General features: G+C 30.9%; 1 protein-coding gene across 2 annotated transcripts in view; it reads left to right on the plus strand.

Annotated features, from left to right (window-relative positions):
* Positions 1-18,916, plus strand: part of KLHL1 (kelch like family member 1) — a gene marked incomplete at its 3' end in the record, with an annotated part of 374,754 nt that overhangs the window by 178,716 nt on the left and 177,122 nt on the right. For both annotated transcript variants that reach the window (XM_079903211.1, XM_079903212.1), the window contains one exon: positions 8,218-8,414. In XM_079903211.1, the coding sequence (XP_079759337.1) occupies positions 8,218-8,414 (197 nt within the window). The remainder of the gene's footprint in view (positions 1-8,217; positions 8,415-18,916) is intronic.

The raw sequence follows: 18,916 nt of genomic DNA on the forward strand, positions 1-18,916 counted from the left end.
GTTGATAATTTGCACCCTTGATATGATGTGATGAGACCAAAAGCCCTTATTCCCAGTGTAATCATAATTAGACAAATCCCAGTTGGGGGCAGTCTACAAAATACTTAACTAATACTTTCAAAACTGTCAAAGTCGTTAAAAACAAGAAAAGTCTGAGAAAATGTCACAGCCAAGTGTTGCCTAAGGAGATATAATGATTAAATGAAATGTTGTATTCTACATGGGATCTTGGAACAGAAAAAAGAATAATAGGTAAAAAAGTAAGGGTATATGAGTAAAGTTTGAACTTTGGTTAATAATAATATAACAATGTTGGTTCATTAATTTAACATGTGGATCATACGTTGTTAACTAGGAAAAACAGGTATGTGCTATATGAAAAATCTCTCGGCTATCTTTGCAGGTTTTCTGTAAATCTAAAGTATTTTATTTCAATCTTTTTATGTGCATATATATAAAACGTGTATAAATAAATAATATTTTATAAAATTTTGATCGTATTACCTATGTTTTATCTTTTTTAATACACTGTGAACATTTTTCAACTTGAGTCAGTATTCTTTGAAAACATTTTTTTTCATAGAAAGGCATTTTATTTTAAATATAGCAGTGTGTACTTGTCAATATAATATACTAATATTTTAATAGTGATTATACTAGGTGGTGACATTATAGGTAATTTAATTTCTCTTTTATACTTGTACCTAGTACTAAGCTAAGTGCTAGGGATTTAGAGTTGATCAAAACTTAATACCTGCTCTCCAAGTGCTCATGGTAAGAAGCAGTGTAGTAAGATACAGGTTTTGAAGCTAGCTTTAGATTTGAGTTCTATGCTATCATTTACCAGCTCTTTAATTCTACAAGGGTCTCATTTTCTGTAAAATGGAGATTTTACACATTTAATATCATTTCAATAAACTCAATGTCAACAAATAAATAAATAAAATATTTTAAGAAAAAGTTTATTTTTAAACCCCTACAAATTACTAAAATATCATTTTTTTACTTTGTTTTAATTCTAATGTATCATATTATTTCTCTTTATTTCCATTAAAGATAGAGATAGATATATAGGTAGACACATAAATATATAGAGAGAGTATTTAATTTACTTTATGGGTTTTATGGGCAGTTCTTGCACTTATCTGGTAAAATGCATTATCTTTTCAATATAACTGAATTTATACATAAAATATGGTTATACAGCATAGTTTTTAATAGAATACAACTTATCTATTAAAACATGAACAGCACAGATTTATATTCCTCTATAATCTTTGTGATTTTCTTCCAATTATATTTTACATATTTTCATTCTAATATAGTGTAAATTTAACTATATTCTCTTGTAGGAAATCAGAGTTTGAGTCCACTGATACATGTTTGGAATGCTCAGTAGCTTTGTCATTTACTTAAGGTGAGACTGCAGATAATGTAGCACACATTAGAGGTCCCATATTCAAAAGTCAGTCTCTTCTTATTCCCCCAGTTAACTTAAGGGAGAGTGACTCATTTCTATCAATGTAATTTGTGTAAGGTCAAAATCAGTTATTGGGGTTTTACCCCATTGCTAATTATTGGGTTAAGGCATGGTCATGTCATAAATATTTTTGCCAAGGCAACATAAAGAAAGAGTTCTGGGGAACTTTTAGTAAAGATTTCTTCACTGATGCAACAGAAATGTATCAATGCATTAAGGAATACTCTCTCTTCTGATGGGTGTTTTCCTGTCTGAATTTGAAGCTTGCAACTATGGCAACCATGAGGGAAACAGTAAGGCTCTTGAAAGGATGGCTGTTTCCTAAAGATGTGTTGAGCCCTTCAATTAATCAGTTCTGGGGACAACCAGCCTCATCCTCTGGACTTGTCAAGAAACATTATAAATATTTTCTTATTATTTTAGAAAAATTTCTCAGGGTTTTCTTTTACTATACTTATAGCTCCTTAGTTATCTAAAATGTCATTGGATATTTTAAAGCCAATTTTCAATGTCACCTAAAGTAAAATCATAGATTTTCCCTCTCAGTAAGTCTAAAGCCATTTGTGAACATTAATGCCTTGAAAGTTAACTTTGAGTGGATGTATAGAATTACTTTTTTTTTTCCATTAACAGTAGTCATATATTTTTTTAGGATTATTTTAAGTCAAATACTTCACAGATTTTTGCCTTTTTACCATCTAAATCTGCCAGAGAAATAACCAGGTTATAGTTACAAAGAATATATCATGCATGAGGTAGCTCAATTTGTGTGTATTCAAGCTCAACACTAACTAATATTCCATTTGTGCCTTCTGATTTTCTACAAATGGATCCTTTCATTGGATATATTCCAAGTTGAAAAAAATAGCACAAACAATGCTCATATCCTCCAAATTCACATCCAAAATTACCACTAAGTAACTTTTAAAAATTAGCCTATAGATAACCTGTGAAAATTTAGTTTTTCTCTCTCTCTCTCTCTCTCTTTTTTTTTTTTAACAGGAAAGGATGGTGAGATGCCCTGCTGACATTTTACCTAAATTATTATAAAGTACAATATTAGATCCAGTATTTGAATTTGGACTGAATAATTATTTGTTCTTATATATCCTATAGCTTATTTCACTGCATAATATATATGAATCATAATATCTATGAGCCATTGCATAATATCTATGAATCACTTTGATTGGGAAAGTAAATATACTAACATGCACACACACACACACACACACACACACACCATTTTACATGTTAGGTTTACACTTATAAGATTATTTTTAAAATACTTCGGTCAAGTATTTTAAATTGGTAATAGTATATATGAAGTTTCCATGACTATAATAATGTGTCCTGTACATTGTAAGCTTAAGACAAATTGTACACATAACCACAATTTCTCTAAATTATAATATTCTATCTTTGTGATTTTGTTAGTAAAGTTTGAATTAAAGCCCTCAGAAAATATTTACAGGCACTAGTCAATTCAAATCATCTTTGTTAACATTTGAGTATTTTTTAAAAGCTTCATTGATGAATATTTACATTCGATGAGCTATACATATATAAGATATACAATTTGATGTTTTGACATGTTTATACATACATAAAATCATTACCATAGTCAGGATAATTAATATATCTGTCATCTCTTTTTATGATTCATCTTGTTGCCTCGCCTCACCCCTAACCCATGCTCAGGTACTGATGATCTGATTTATGTCACTCACAATAGATAAGTTTGGCTGTTTAAAAATTTTAATTAAATTGGATGGTAGCGTTATCTTCATCTGATTTCTTATATTCAGCATAATTTTACACTCAGCATAAGTAACCATGATGTTGCACATATCAATAGTTCTTTCTAATTTATTCCAGTAAATGGATAGGCTACAAGTTTTTCATCCATTCACTTGCTGATGAATGTCTGGGTTGTTTTCAGGGTTTTGGTCATTACAAAATAAATCTGCTATAAGCATTCATGTAGAAGGATTTATATTGACACATTCTTTTATTTCTCTTGGGTAAATACTTAGGAGTGAAATGGCTGAGTCATTTGAAAGATGAAATTGTAAAAATGTTTTCCAAAATGGTTATACCATTTCACATTTCCACCAGCTGTTCTAATGTATATGTAGTGGTATATCATTGTGCTTTTTATCTTGCATTCTCCTAAACAGTAATGTTGTTGAGCACTTTACATTCATGTATCTTCTTTTGTGGAATGTCTGTTTAGATCACTTGCCCATTAAATTTTTTTTTATTACTGAGTTTGAGTGTTCTTTATGTATTTTGGATACAAGTACTTTATCAGATATATGATTTTGCACACATTTTTTCCCATTCATGGTTCATCTTTTTGTTCCTTTACTATTGTCACTTGTAGTGATTTTTATAAAGTCCAATTTACCATGTTTTCTTGTGGATTATGCTTTTTGATGTTTAACTAAGAAATCATTAACTAACTTAAAGTCACAGTATTTCTCCCATGTTTTCTTAGAGAAGATATGTAGTTTTAAGTTTTAAATTTAGGACTATGATCAATTTTGAGTAAATTTTATATATTTTGTGGGGTACAGATTAAAACACAAGTTTTTGTACATGCCTACCTGCTTGTACCCATTATTCAAAGACTATCCTTTCTCAGTTGAATTTTTTTGAGCCTTTGAAAATCTTTCTAGAATCTATTCTTTTCCATTGATCTATTGTCTATACTTAGACCAATAGCAATCAATTTTAATTACCATATCTTTGTAAAAAGTCTTAAAATCTGGTAGTGACATTACTCCCACTTTGTTCTTTCTCAAAATTGTTTTGGTTTTTCTAGGTCATTGCATTTACATAGGAACTTTAGATCAGTTTTGCAATTTCTACAAAAAGTCTGCTGGGATTTTAAATATGATTATAATAAATCTATAGATTAATTTGGGGTCAGTTGAAATCTTAGCAATGTTGTATCTTCCAACACATGGGCACAGTATATCTCAAACATCACCCACCACCCCAACTATTCTAATTAGAATGCTGTGTTGAGACATCCCCAAGACTAACCCTCCAGGTTGGATGATTCATGAGAGGGTGGCTCACAAGTCTCAGCATACAGACAAACCAATGGCTCTGATTTGTTATATCAAAAGGGTTCAAAGAATAATGAGGAAAGGGAAATGGTACACAGGGCATAGTCCTTGGGAAACCAGGAGCAAACTTCCAAGGTCAGCATTCCAAGTGGAATAGCACAGGAGGCATTTAATTTCCTTTGCAAAGAGTTATGACGAAACCTGTCAGTTGCTGCCAACAGGGAGATTCATTAGAGACTTGGAGTCCCAGGTTTTTGTTGAGGGCTAATCACATAGGCAACCTCTGCTTAGTATATACCAAAATTCAAGACTCCCAGAAGGAAAGCAGTTGTTAAGCATAAACCATAATGCTTACACAAACAGTTTAGGCACAGTGAGCCATTTATATTACTTAATGGTGGGAACCCTCTTGAAATCTAAGTTTTCAGGCACTAGTCAAGGGCAAATCTTGCAAGTAGGACTTTTCAAGGAGAGCAGTTCAGGCTTGCTGTGTTAATTCTTTTCTGAACAGATGTTATTGAGAATAACTAATCAATTAAAATTAAAGAAAATCACTCTCCCACTGTTCTGAAATCACAACAAAAATAGAATCTATAAAAACCATGCCAACTGAAACCATATCCTTTTTAAGCTGATTTTCATATAATCTATGCTAAAAAGCATACAAATATCTTCTTGATAATCTTACTGAAAACTTTTAGGTAAAATTCCTCCAAAGGTCTTAAATCATGACATTTTAAATATATATATATATATATATATATATGTATATAATTATTATGCTTATAATCAATTGTAAATAATAACAGATTTTATAGTATTCATGTTAGCTCCTCTATATTTTATATTTTTTTATTTTTATAAGTATAGGTATACATTTTGTAAATCAGCTAAAGTTTATATAAAATATAGGTTTCCATAATTTGTAGAATACTTTATTTTGATGTTTACTATAATATTTATAAACTTTAACATATATATCTATAATTGCACTAATATAATTAGTCTTAAAATCATTTAAACTGGTATGAATCCTTCAACTGCAGATGAAGATTTTGTTTGACATTATTATTGAATGAAAAAGTTATTGATAATGTGAAACATAAACACCTTAGATAATTTTATTACTATTGGCAAATGTCTCCTCTGTCAAATTGATCATGATACTCAATGTTCTACTAGTTGATATCTGAACAGGGTCCTTGTGCATTTTTTAGAATCTTGAAAGTTTAATAACTTTTATTATTGATAGTGTCTCTCTTTTATACCAAACTAAACTTTAGATAGCTAATTTAATTGGAAATTTATATGTAATAAAAAGAGTTTTAATTTCCTTTCAATTTATTGCATCCACTTTACCTTTCTTTTTTCTTCATCACATCCCTTGTGATACTTTGAAATATGCATTAGATTCCTTGCTCTCTTATTCTTTCAATGAAACTCATAAATAAAACATAATGCTCTTCATCTGTTAAACATGTTAAGTTATGGGTAAAATGTCATGTTTGAAAGCAAAGTTGTCCCTCACCCAACAGATTACTTATTAAGTATAAATGGAAGAGTTTCTTTAAAATGAAGATATCTGGCAGACAGTATTTTAAACAAGGTACCAAATTTAACACCATCAACAGTGGGATATACTGACATTATGGACCTCTCTATATATAAGCACTGAAAAGGGTACAACATCACCTGTACAGTCTTCCTGCCAAAAAGTTTTCAGTTAAATCTAATCATGGGGAAAAAATATGACTAACCTAAATTGAGGAATTCTACAAAGCATTTAGTCTGAACCCTTCAGTAATGTAAATGTGAATGACAAAATAGTTGGGAAACTGTTCTAGATTAAAGAAAACTAAAGGGACATAACAAGTTAATGTAATGAGACTTAATTAGATTCTGAATTTAAAAATAAAATCTTTAAAGCATCTTATTTGAACATTTGGGGAAATTTGCATTATAGCAAATACTATTGTATCAATTTCGTGAGTGTAAAGAATTACATTCATGAGTGGCTATGTAGGAGAAAGCTCTGTTCTTAGAGACACATTGAAGTATTCAGGGGTGAAATACAGGTTGATTAGAAGTACCATCAAATTATTCAGCAACTACAGTATAAACACACACACATATAGATAAATATAGCAAAATGTTAACACTTGGTGAAGTTAAGTGAGAGGTTTTTAACTGCTTATTGTATTATTCTTGCAAATTATTGTAAGTTTTAAAAAATCCAGAACAAAAACTTTGGTGTGGGAAAAAATAAAGGCATTCTGTTTATGAGACTTTTCTTAATAAATATTCTGTCCTTGAAAGTTGAATTTTTGAAAGTAGACAACTTCTCTTACATGTCATAAAAATAAATGCTAATGATGGAAAAAGGAGATATCTAAGAAAAAATTACAGTAGCATCACAAAGTTAGAAAATATATTTCAGCTGGCAAGAATATCCTTCTAATTTAGATGACAACATATTAATAATAAAGGTTAATCAATTATTTTTCCCTATGGTTTTGCACTTGAGTTTCAAACTTAGACACTTGGGATTGCATTCAAGTACATACACAAGTATAAACTTGAGTTTATTTTGGGAGTATTATTAGTTTAAACATTGCATATTGCTGTTTGAAGCTCATAGCACTGGGCATGGATTCAGAGCTCAGGCTCCTTGCTCCCGTGTAGCCTCTATCCACGAGGGTTTTTTTCTGTCTTCAGTTAGCTGGTAGAAGAGCAAGAGTAGGGATGAAGCACACTCACATCATAAATGCCTCAGTGTGGTAGCAACACACATCCACTGACATGTGTCATGGCAGTATGTGGCCTGACCCTGTGTTCAGGAAAAATGAGTGGAGATATTTCTAGTGAAGAGTAGCCATCTGTGTCACAAAAATTAAGATGAAATCAACCATTTCTGAGAATGTATGACCTAGAAAACCTCACCCAATAGTGATAGAAAATCTGAATGGAACTATACCTATTAAAGATGTGTTGAATTGCTAAATGAAATATAACCTAAATAGTTCAGCCTAGAAGTTTTCACAGATGAGATTTATAAACAGTCCAGGAATAGCTCCATTATTTAATAAGTTATTCCAATAGTTAGAAAAAAGGGGAAACGCTAAAGAGCTTAATTTTTGAAGTTAACTGACCAAAAAGAAAGAAAAAATATAGGAAATTATAATCATAGGCACAATGAGTTAAATACAATATTAGCAACATACAACACAGGTATTTATAGATACATATACATATGTTCATTATCCATACATAGGTATTTCATATTCTTATACACATATATTGTCAGAAAATGTTAGTGCATCTTTGCTCTCCTAAGCTTGTAGTCATGTGTTGTGAAATATTTCTATTTTTTTTCTTTCCTAATCCACAACCAAAGGAACAACCATAATTCCTGTTCAATAGGATACAGATATTTTAGTTGAAGCTGCATTTGTATGTACTACATGATTCTGAACATTACACAAACTAAGAAATGCAAGATGTTGAAAACAATTGCTGGCTTTTCATGAGTTATATTTATTTGGATTATCAATTTAGGTTCAGATCATTTCTAGAAGACTGGACTAATGTTTTGAGTAATAGAATGGTACATGTTATTTCATGTTTTGAACAGTTTCATAATTCTTTTCACTTAATGTTTAGGTTGCTTGGAATTAAAGGAAGAAACCATTGAAAACCTTCTTGCTGCAGCTTCTCTTCTTCAGCTTCCTCAAGTAGTAGAAGTGTGCTGCCATTTCCTCATGAAGCTCTTGCATCCATCTAACTGTTTAGGAATCCGAGCATTTGCAGATGCTCAAGGATGTATTGAATTAATGAAAGTGGCCCACAGCTACACAATGGTAAGGAAATTTAATTTTTAAATAAAAGAGATATAGCTGTTTTGTCAGAGGTTAAAATAATTACTGTTGTTGTGTTAAAAATCTTTTTAAAGTTTAAAATTAGTTTTGCATCTTTGGCACATTTTTATCATGGGGCACAATGTACCATATAATATTTAATAATCTCAAAGTAAAAAATGACATCACACAATGGACTTTATTATTGTTATAGTTTTATTTACATTTTATAGGCAATATAGATATAGATATTGATACTCGGGATGTTAAATAGTGCTTAAAAGATTTTTTTCTTAATTGCTCCTGGCATATCTATCTTTTTGCATCCACTTCCACAGCTGCCCTATTTTTTCCCTTTTCTTTCTAGTTAAGAGCTAGAAGTTTATGCCACAAAAGTTTTTCTTTTGAATTTTTCTAACAACCTCTCTGCCATGGACTGAGTTCTATCAACCAAAATTCAATGTTGAAGTCCTACTGCAAATGTGATGTTATTTGGAGATGGGGACTTTGGGGGTAATTAGGTTTAGGTGAAGTCATCATGGTTGGCCCCTCATGATGAGATTAGTGCCCTTATAAGAGGAGACACTGGAGAGTCTGCTTCCTTTCTTCCACTACCATGTGAGGACACAGTGAGAAGATAGCCATCTGCCAGTTAAGAATAGAGCCTTCACCAGGGAACCCAATCAGCCTATACCTTAAATGTTGTACTTCTCAGCCTTCAGCACTATGAGAAATAAACTCCTGTTGTCTAAGCCACCCAGTCTATGGTATTTTGTAATGGCACTCCAGATATTTAATACACTTTTTATCATAGCATGATATGTTAGGTATGGATTTGCCTGTATGATTTGTGGAGAAAAAAATCATATCTATACTGTATATTTAAAGTATTTATTGTTATAGTGAATATTGGATTTCAGAACTCCTGGGAACTAGTATACTAAGGGAAAATATTTAGATATATAGATCAACTGATCTATTTTTTTTTAAAATTTGACTTTCTGTACTATTTTCATAAAGAGTTTAAACTGATTGAATATCAGTCAGTTAATAGTCCTAAAATACTATAAGCCTATTTCGTATTTTTCTCTTTAATTTTTTGCTATATATACAAACTATGTATATGTGTAGGTATTTTAACAGCTTTATAAGAGATATTAAAAGTCATTTGAATTTTAGACTTTAAGTATGTGTACTTCGTAGTGTGTTTCTTTTAATGTTATCTCCATTATAGAATTGAGTAATCAGTTACAACAATTTCACACCCATCATTTCATACCCTAGATATAATCATTCTAAAATTATTTAATACAGTACCTAGAATGTAGCAATCTCTATATAAAATGTTAGCCATTTTTGCTATTGTTATTATTATTAACATTATTAATGATTTGATTTTTATTATTGAAACAACCAATTGTAAAGTATAGAAATTTCTCTTTTCACCTCAAGGGAAGAATTTATATGAAATAAATCTCATTAAGCTTTATAGTTGCTATTTATTTAAAAGTTCTTATTTTGAGCTTTAACACCTTTTCAAATTACTAAAGACAGTCAGCCATTTAAAAGTCTTCTCATTGTTATTCTTAGACAGAATCTCAATATTATTTTAATTTTCTTCTTTAATCTGTTAAGCAGATTAGTAAATTAAATGAAAATGTAGAAATAAAAGGAAGGAGATACATGCTTTGTAATTCTATTTTCAAATTCTTTTTTCAAAATATTCCATGACAGGGTACAGTACTACTATTGAAATTATATGAACCGTATAAAATCAATGTAAACAAATACTTCATCAACCAAAATATCAAAGTCTAACTGCAGTCATTTAATTATGCACATTTCATTACTCTTAGGAGTTCCTGGCTTAGCTAAGCCAAAGAACAATATGCCTCCATATCCAGAGGGATAGTGGTTCCTTCTGGTCTAGTTTGAAATTATTAATTTAGTAATAAAAATGTTTTTCTTGCAGCTGCTTGGACTGATCTGCAATTTATCACACAATAGTAACAATATATTTTTAAACACATTAAAATTTATATTCTGTAGTAAAATATGTGTAAAACAGAAACATATAAGAGTTCTAGCTAAGACACTCAACATTCTAAATAACTATTTTAATTTATTTTTGAGACTATGAATTGATCACATGTTGTGTCATGTCTGTTGAAATTAAAAAGATTTCAAATTCTTTTGGAAACATGAAGCTCCAGTGTTCTCCCAATGTTCCTGGGTTACTATTTTAATGAAAAAAATTTACTGACCAGTTGTCTTCCTAGATCGTTATTTTCTCTCAGTTCTAACACTTTACAGTGAGTGTTTGTATCTGGTATTATAATTTCTCACCACATATTTGCTTCTGATCTGTGTTTAATCCTGCATATCTCCTCATCTAATCTACTTAATTTGTGCTTTTTGAACAAATTTATTATGTTATTTTTTTCTTCTTCTTAACTACTTCAGTAACAAATCATCTCAGATTTCCTACTACCTCTGGTACTGAATTAATTTATTTATTGCATCTAAATATGCATTCTTTGCTTATTTCATAAGTAACATTCTTTTCTAATTTTCAATTTCCTTGTCAAAATATTTTAGATATGAACTTGATCTTCAACATCCAGATCTTAACTTGCTGTCTGTATGTCTTTGCTTTTTATATGTTTTGCTATGTTTCCTTTGGAAATTTCACTTATTTATTTGGCTTCAGCTATTGATTTTGTGTGATGATTCCAAAATTGATTCAGGGAAGGTGACCCTGCTTGGCAGTGGTTCATGTGCAAAATACTGGAAAATTCTGATTGCAAGCTCAATATTAGGCAGAAGTGTGAAATATATTCTAAAACATTAATTTAAACTTTGGCTGTGTGAATATACAGATAGCAACAAAATAATTGAAGGAAATAGTTCTCTATTAGACAGAGTTCATTATGAGACCTGTTCTTAGTTCTGGACATCACATTTTAAAAATATTAGAGAGTGACAAACAGAAATAGATGAGAATAACAAGAATAATAAACATTTTATAACCATGTCATATGAAGAAAAGTTGAAACAAATTTGGTTCATGTGGCTGAATAATATGAAAATAGGTATGAAATAATATGAAAATAGGCATGAAAATAGGTATCTTCATGTATGTGATAGAATGAGCTTTCATTTAAAACAGTAGTGTTTAAGTGCTTTTTCATTCTGTTTTTCATTTTAGTAGTACAAACTTCTACTTCAGTCTTCTGATTTTTCTTTCTATGCTGGTTTATCTATTTCTACTGATCATCAGCCTTACTTCCTTCCAAGGTCAGCTTTACCTTTAAAGGAGACTCCTGGATCTTCATTTTTTAAGAAATCCTCTCTCCATACAGTTCTGGGTTAGAGTTTGCCATAAGAGGCATTCAGGTAAGGTATAGAAGGTGGAAGAGAAAATGCCATTATTTCTCCACACGCAGATTCAGGCAGATATGTGGACAACGGAAACTTGAAGTAACTTCTAAGTGAGCCCTTAAAAGCAATTGGCTTCACTGCTGTAGACTGAGACAGTTGATGGAAGACTGTAGACAGTTGATGGAAGGTTCTTGAGGAACTCAGTGCCTTTGCATAGTACTTTTCAGAACGTTTCACATTGAACTGAAGGTTGAGATCATTAGCAGAAAGTTCCCTGACCTTCACTTCCACGGCCCTTTCAAAGACCATTTAGGTCTCAAATTCCCTATCCAAAATCTGTCTTACTTAGAACACAGAGTGGCTTGCTTTCCTAGTTCAACAATGTCTTAAACACATACCCACAAATAGCAGGTTTAAACTCCATATTTTGATAGGCATGTTTCTGCATACCTAACTTCTGAACAACTATCTGGGCATTTTTTCTAAAAATGCATTGAATTAATTTCACCTCTTCTAAATATGTGCTGTAAATTCCCTTGTACTTTACTCACAATAGTTCGCTTCTCTGGAATCTCTGGTATCTAATTCTAAATAACCCCTCAGTTTCCAGGTAAGTTCATCCATGCGTAAGAAATATTTAAAAACTTTTCATGACATTCTCTCCTTCATTTAAATTCTTAGTTTTCCTTTCCTTAGGATTATATGATGTCACCATAAATTTTCTTATGCAATTATCTTTTATGTCTTTATGGCTGGTCTTCCCAACTATATTGCAACTTTTGTGACAGAGAACAATTCTTTCCACTGAGATTCATTTTGTCCCAACAAATTATCAGCACCTGTAAATTATCAGCACCTATCAGAAATTAATATATTAATTAATTTCTTCAGTTCTCATAGATATTTAGAATTGTGATTCTCAGTACTCCTGAATTCAGTCATTCAATGAGACTACCCATGGTCTTTTTCTAACTTTCTTTCCAATCATATTTCCTATCATTGTTTTCCCTGTTCACACAATTCCAGCCACACTGATCTTCTTGCTGTTTTGTGACTATAACAAGCATAATATCACCAGATAACCTTTGTGCTGTTCTTTCTTCCTTCTGCTGGAAACACTCTTCTACCAAATATTTATATCCTTTCTCTGCCTCATTCAGCTTTCTGCTCAAACGTCACTTCCACAAAGATCTCATATCTGAATATTCTACTGAAAGTGACCTGGCCTTCAAAACTCTCTATTTCCTCATATCTTATATCTTGTAGAGTACTTATATCTTGTAGAGTACTTCCTTATATCTTGTAGAGTACTTTAATTTCCACCTTTATATCATATATTTGTTGTTAAGTGTTGTTATTACCTACTTCCACCATTAATGTGGTAGCATTTGTTTAACTTTCTATAACCTGGAAACCTAGACAGATGTCTGTACATAGCATTCATTGTTGAAGGGGGTAGTGATTGCTGATTGCTATGTACCAGGAGCTGTAGAAGGTGGCCTGGGGATACAATGGTGACCAAAATAGGCATAAGTTGCCCTTACAGTCAAGATGAATATGTTGGAGCAAAGAAATTATAACCATGAATGATAATTATATGTATGGTAAATACTACAAAGGAAAATTATAGGATGCTATAGGAGAGTGAAACAGGGAAAGCCTCTTTAAATATGTGATGCAAAAACTGAGTTGTAAAAGATGAAGCAGATATTAGTCAAATGAAGACTTAAAGAATATTCATGACATAGGTAAGTGCATGTACCAATGATCTGAGGTGGGAAGGTGCTTTGTTCTGTTTAAGGAAATTCAAGTGTGATGGGATGGTGGGAAAGGCAAAGAAGAGGTGGAGACAATGAGCTTGAGATTTTGGCAGAACAAAATTTTGTAGGGTTAAGGAGACTTTGTTATATATTTGTGTTTTTATTTTAAAATAATGGTATAACATTGAAAGTTTTTGAGCAAGTATAAGCCAAGATTTAATTTTGACTAATCACCAGATTAGCATTAGAAGAAATCAAGAAGAAAGAATAAGAATAATGTTAGTACTTCATTAGAGGTCTACATGGATATTTACACACACGTACTGGGTGAGTGAGAAAGAAAAAGAGAAAATGAGGTAGCTTTAGCTTCTGCCATTTGGTTTGATGTCAATGCTTAGCACTACTGGTGCTGGTGATGCACAAGTTAAGTATATAGTATATATCAGGCATTGCTCTACATGTTAAACAAACTTTTGAAATTTAATCCTTTCACAACTCCTGCAAGGTATGTTATATCCATTCTAAAAATGGCAAAGCTAAGGCTTAGGAAGTTAAATAATCTACTCAGGAGTAATAGATTGAACATGCTAGAATGGGGATTTAAGCCTGATACTATCTTACCACAAATTTCAAGCTCTATCTAATATGCTAATAAATTTACATTTTATCCAGTATATCAAATTAGATTTCTGATATCCAGGATATTTCAAAACATGGATTACTTGAGACAAGTGGACACTATAAACCTGAAACATAGATGAGACCAAAGAATTCCGTGAATATTTTGCTCCTCAGTTTTTTCATTCCCCTGTTCACTTCACCTTCACTTTCTGCTCAGTGCTACCAGCATGACTTGGAACATTCCACAGTGTTTGTGCTAGAGGCAGAAGCAGTGGCAATAAGACTAATTAGAGTTTGCTATGTTCAATCAGTAGCTTTGAAAAGTAGGCATTTCGGAGCTGGAGAATACAGCCTTCCAGACTCAGGATAAGAGCAGTGACCCTTCCAGAGTCCAGACTCTAAAATCTCCTGTACATGGCTTACTTGTCTTTCATAGCCCTTAAAGCAATGCCAGAGAAAATGGACAAACTTTATTTATGTGGTTTCTGTTTATGGTTTTGAAATACCTGACATTTCTCATGGTTTCTAGCCAGCAGCATGGTTTTTAAAAAATCTTTACCAATAACCCTTCTAATAAGCCATAAATTAGAGTTTGCTCTGGTAGAACAAATGAAATTTAAATGTCTTTGCTTTTCTACATCGTCAAAATAAAGTTCACTTCATCCATATTTTACTCAGGACTACTATGTGATATATTAGTACTAAAAATTGCTTTGAATATTCATTTTTTCCTTTCATTCATTTCTTTGTGTTAGTCCTTTGAGTATCTCATATACATACATGGTGTGAGTAATGATTTTAAGTCAGTATATAAATGTGTCACATTGAAAATTAGCCAAATTTGATTTTCAGAATTTCTTTGTAAATTGATAAGAAATGAAGGTTCTGGGTGAGTACAATGAGTGGCTCGGAGGACAACTACCACCAATACTTAATCCTCACAAGCAGTAAGGAAGTATGTGGAGGCCTGCGTAGAAAGGAATTTCCTCTTGTCCTATTTTTGTGTATGATTTTCTTTACTTGTTTTGCTGCTAAATTAGACTGACAACTCTGCAAAGACAGTTTTCATTTGTGTTCTAACTCACAAATGGTAAAATTGTGAGTTTTTTTCTGAATTGGTAAAATTCTAGTCTATTGTCTAAGATTGGAAGTTGATTTGAGTGGAGGAGTTTTTAAAAATTGGCAATTTAAAAATTGCCTTTAAATTGTTTAGTGTTGTACACAAAGAGGATATTCAGATTACACCAGATAAACTGATAGAGATGTATAATAAATAGTGATATTATAACAAGTAATTATTCACTCATGTAATTGCAGTTTGACTATATAGAACTTTGTAATTGTTAGGATTCTAGAAAATAACCACAATGAAATGTGCATTTATGACAGTTTTGAAGACTAATTAAGCATAATCACAGAGGATCCTATGAAAATTATAAGCTTTTTAAGGGATCATTTTAGGCACAGTCCATTTCTTCTATTCAGATGCTCTTCAAATATGTTTCCATTTTAGGCTTTCATATTCAAATCAAAGACAGTCTATTTTAAGAAATGTATCCTTCTGCTTTGTTGTTGTTGATAATGGTGAAGAAGATAATATTCATCTACTTGAAAAACATTCCATTCGTTGTAAGAATTCTTTCATTTTCATACTTTAATTTTATTTTTATTTCTTCTACTGAGCTACTTCTAAAACACAAAGATTCAGCACACAGTTGTATTATAAAGTCACACCACACACACACATGTACACAAAATCTACTATTAAAATTATTAAAAAGTATTAGTTATTTTTTATTGTAGCAGATTTAAATTTTTATAGAGTTACTATATGTCTTGAATTGATTCTGCAGCAACAATATAACCAACAAAATTCCAAGAAGGAACAATAGTGTTAAAAAATATCCTATAAACCCACATCTAAAGGATTTTCATAGTAACTCATAAGTGTTCCTTAGCATTTATTTCAATCATTTAATGTAAAGAATTTCCTTCTGTGATAAATAATATTTCTACTTCGCCACCAGGGAAGTCCCAATATTTCTACTTTATTAAAATAGTTCAAAAAGGGCTTCCTAGGTGATGTCAGAAGAAGGAAAAGCCAGAAATTTTTGGCTACAGTGTCTTTTCATTTTGCAAATCACAGTTCTTCAACAATGAAATCAATAATTTGCTTTTGTTCTGATTTTTTAAACGCCTGTGAAAAAGTCTGATTTTGTATGTATATGAAAGTGTCACTTTATTACAAAAATTTGCACATCATGAACTAATCTTATAAAGTATTTATACTTATTTGCTGAGGTAATGAATCACATAACATGGAACTAATTTTTTTTTATGTTTCCCTTTTCAATTTTTCTCTCAGTGTCATTTCTGTTAAGGACTATACTTGTGCTTAAAGATCTTTAATAGTATTTTTTTAAAAGAGGAATAAAAGGAAGAGGGATCGATTACTGTTCACAAGAAATATGCTAAAATCAATCCTTGCCTAAAGGGAAGCCCAGTTTGCCCTTTGTACACAGGGCTGTATAGAGATGCGGCAGATCATTTCCTTAAAAAAAAAATATTTTCAGAAATGTATTGTACAACTAAACACAATTCAAGGGAAAAATAACTTCTAATAGAGTATCAGATGTTCCTCCCAGATCCCAAGTTACTCTAATGTATTAAATTTTCTGCACAGAGCTAGACTGCATGTTCCATAAGTTCCACAAACTTCATCTTACTTGTTCACTGTTATACTCTTAGTTCTTAGGATAGCACCTTACTCATTGTAGACACATGATAAATGATATTTGAAAGAAAGAGTAAATGAATAGTTTTACACATTAATAATTTGAAATACTGTCAAAAATTTACCAACTTAAATGAAATTTTTTGAATATTAATAATTTAAAGTGATGTATATTATCTCTATTCTGTGATAATTAAAAATATTTATATGGTGCCTAAACTTACTTTTCATACCTCTTTATTAAAATGTATGTACAAATAAATAAATACATACAGGATGTACCATGATCTTTAGAGTTCATTAGCTTTTTTTATCAGCTATTTCAAAACTGTTTAACAGGTAACATTATTCCACCTACTGTGTATGTATATTTTTAAATTAAGTTTTCCCTGGACCTATTTCATATTCAAGGTCTATATTTAATATTTTTAGTATTTCTAATAAAAGCTATTCATATTTAAATTTCATTTTCATTGAAGGTCACTATGCTATCCAGGAATAAATATTAAACCTGGTGGTTTAACAGAAAAGGCACATACTACAAAGAATTAATAGTGGGCCAAATGTATCCTATTGTTGTATATGATTTCAGATTATATAAAATAATACATCATCATTAAAAATTTCTGGATAATAGCACATTATTGACCGGAGATGTATTAATACTTCTTTTGTTACCCAAACGTTATTGACCGGAGACGTATCAATATGTTTTTAGAGAGTGATACAATTAACATCACCTTGTGAAGTTGTTAGAGCTTAAAATTGATCAAGCGTTCATTATACAACTAATGATTGTCATTATCATTCACATTTTGCTTCGTTAGGTTTTTGTTCCAATCTTATGTGTATTATAAATGTAAGATTTTCAAAAATGACGCATTGTGAAATTTTGAGTGAAGAAGAATTTTTCAGTGAATTTTATGCAGATACTCTCTCTGATTGTCCAAGCAACATATATACTAGTGTCTCAGAAGATGATAGTTCTTCAGAATATAGTTCTGATTCAGACGATGTTAATATTAGACCAACAAAAAGACAAAAATACTTAGTGATTGATTCTGATAGGGAAAGTGAAAATGAAACTCACGGTGCTGGAGAATGTTCTTTTGCTTCTATGGAAGAGTGGATTCAAGACAACATTTCACAAAAATTAGAAGACTGTACAGGTGTGTCAGGTGTAACTATTGAATGTAATGACCCACAAAGTATTAGTGAAATAACAGAATTAATTTTTTTGGCTGACCAAAATAAAAATCGCCAGCCACAGGCATTAGTTTCTTGAAAAATCCCCTGGTCAATAATGATACTGTAAGCAGAAATTGGCAAAGGTTTGATAAACGAAATTCAGATCCTGATCTAAGTAAATTCAATAAATGGTATACTTAGGTGGTGGGCTTTATTACAATAAGTATTTATAATTATTCTTATTGTATTTTTTTATATAAGACAATCTTTACTTGAACAACATAAAAAATATATTTTAGTTTTGTTAGAGCTATATAATTTATAATTAGTAAAAGACTTTCTGGAAAACAATGAAGATTAACATATTTTAAACAAAATGGACTATTTCATCAATAATAAATCTAAGTAGATTTATTTAAGACTGATATTATTCAAGCCAGATATACTACTCTAAGCATTTGTTAAAGAAAATTTTCATGTTAATTGGTTCTACAGTTAAAAGAACATGAAGAGATTTGCAAATATATGGATAGAGATGGAATTCGGTTTCTTCTCCAGTTCTATTTGAAAGGAGAATAACCTAATTATCAATTTATTAAATAGTGTTTCTATTGTTACTTCTGGTATATGGATAAGAATAAATAAAGATAACTAAGTGATGAAGAGACAGGATAACAGGAAATGTAGAAAAAGTACATTCTTTTCAAAAAAAATGTATTGCAGTTGAACTAGAAGAAAATTGATGAAGTTAAAATTAGAGTTTATTATATGTAGTCACTGATTAAGACATATATGCATACATTTACATATACAAGTAGACA

Source organism: Stenella coeruleoalba (assembly GCF_951394435.1).
Source record: "Stenella coeruleoalba genome assembly, chromosome: 18".
NCBI lineage: Eukaryota > Metazoa > Chordata > Mammalia > Artiodactyla > Delphinidae > Stenella > Stenella coeruleoalba.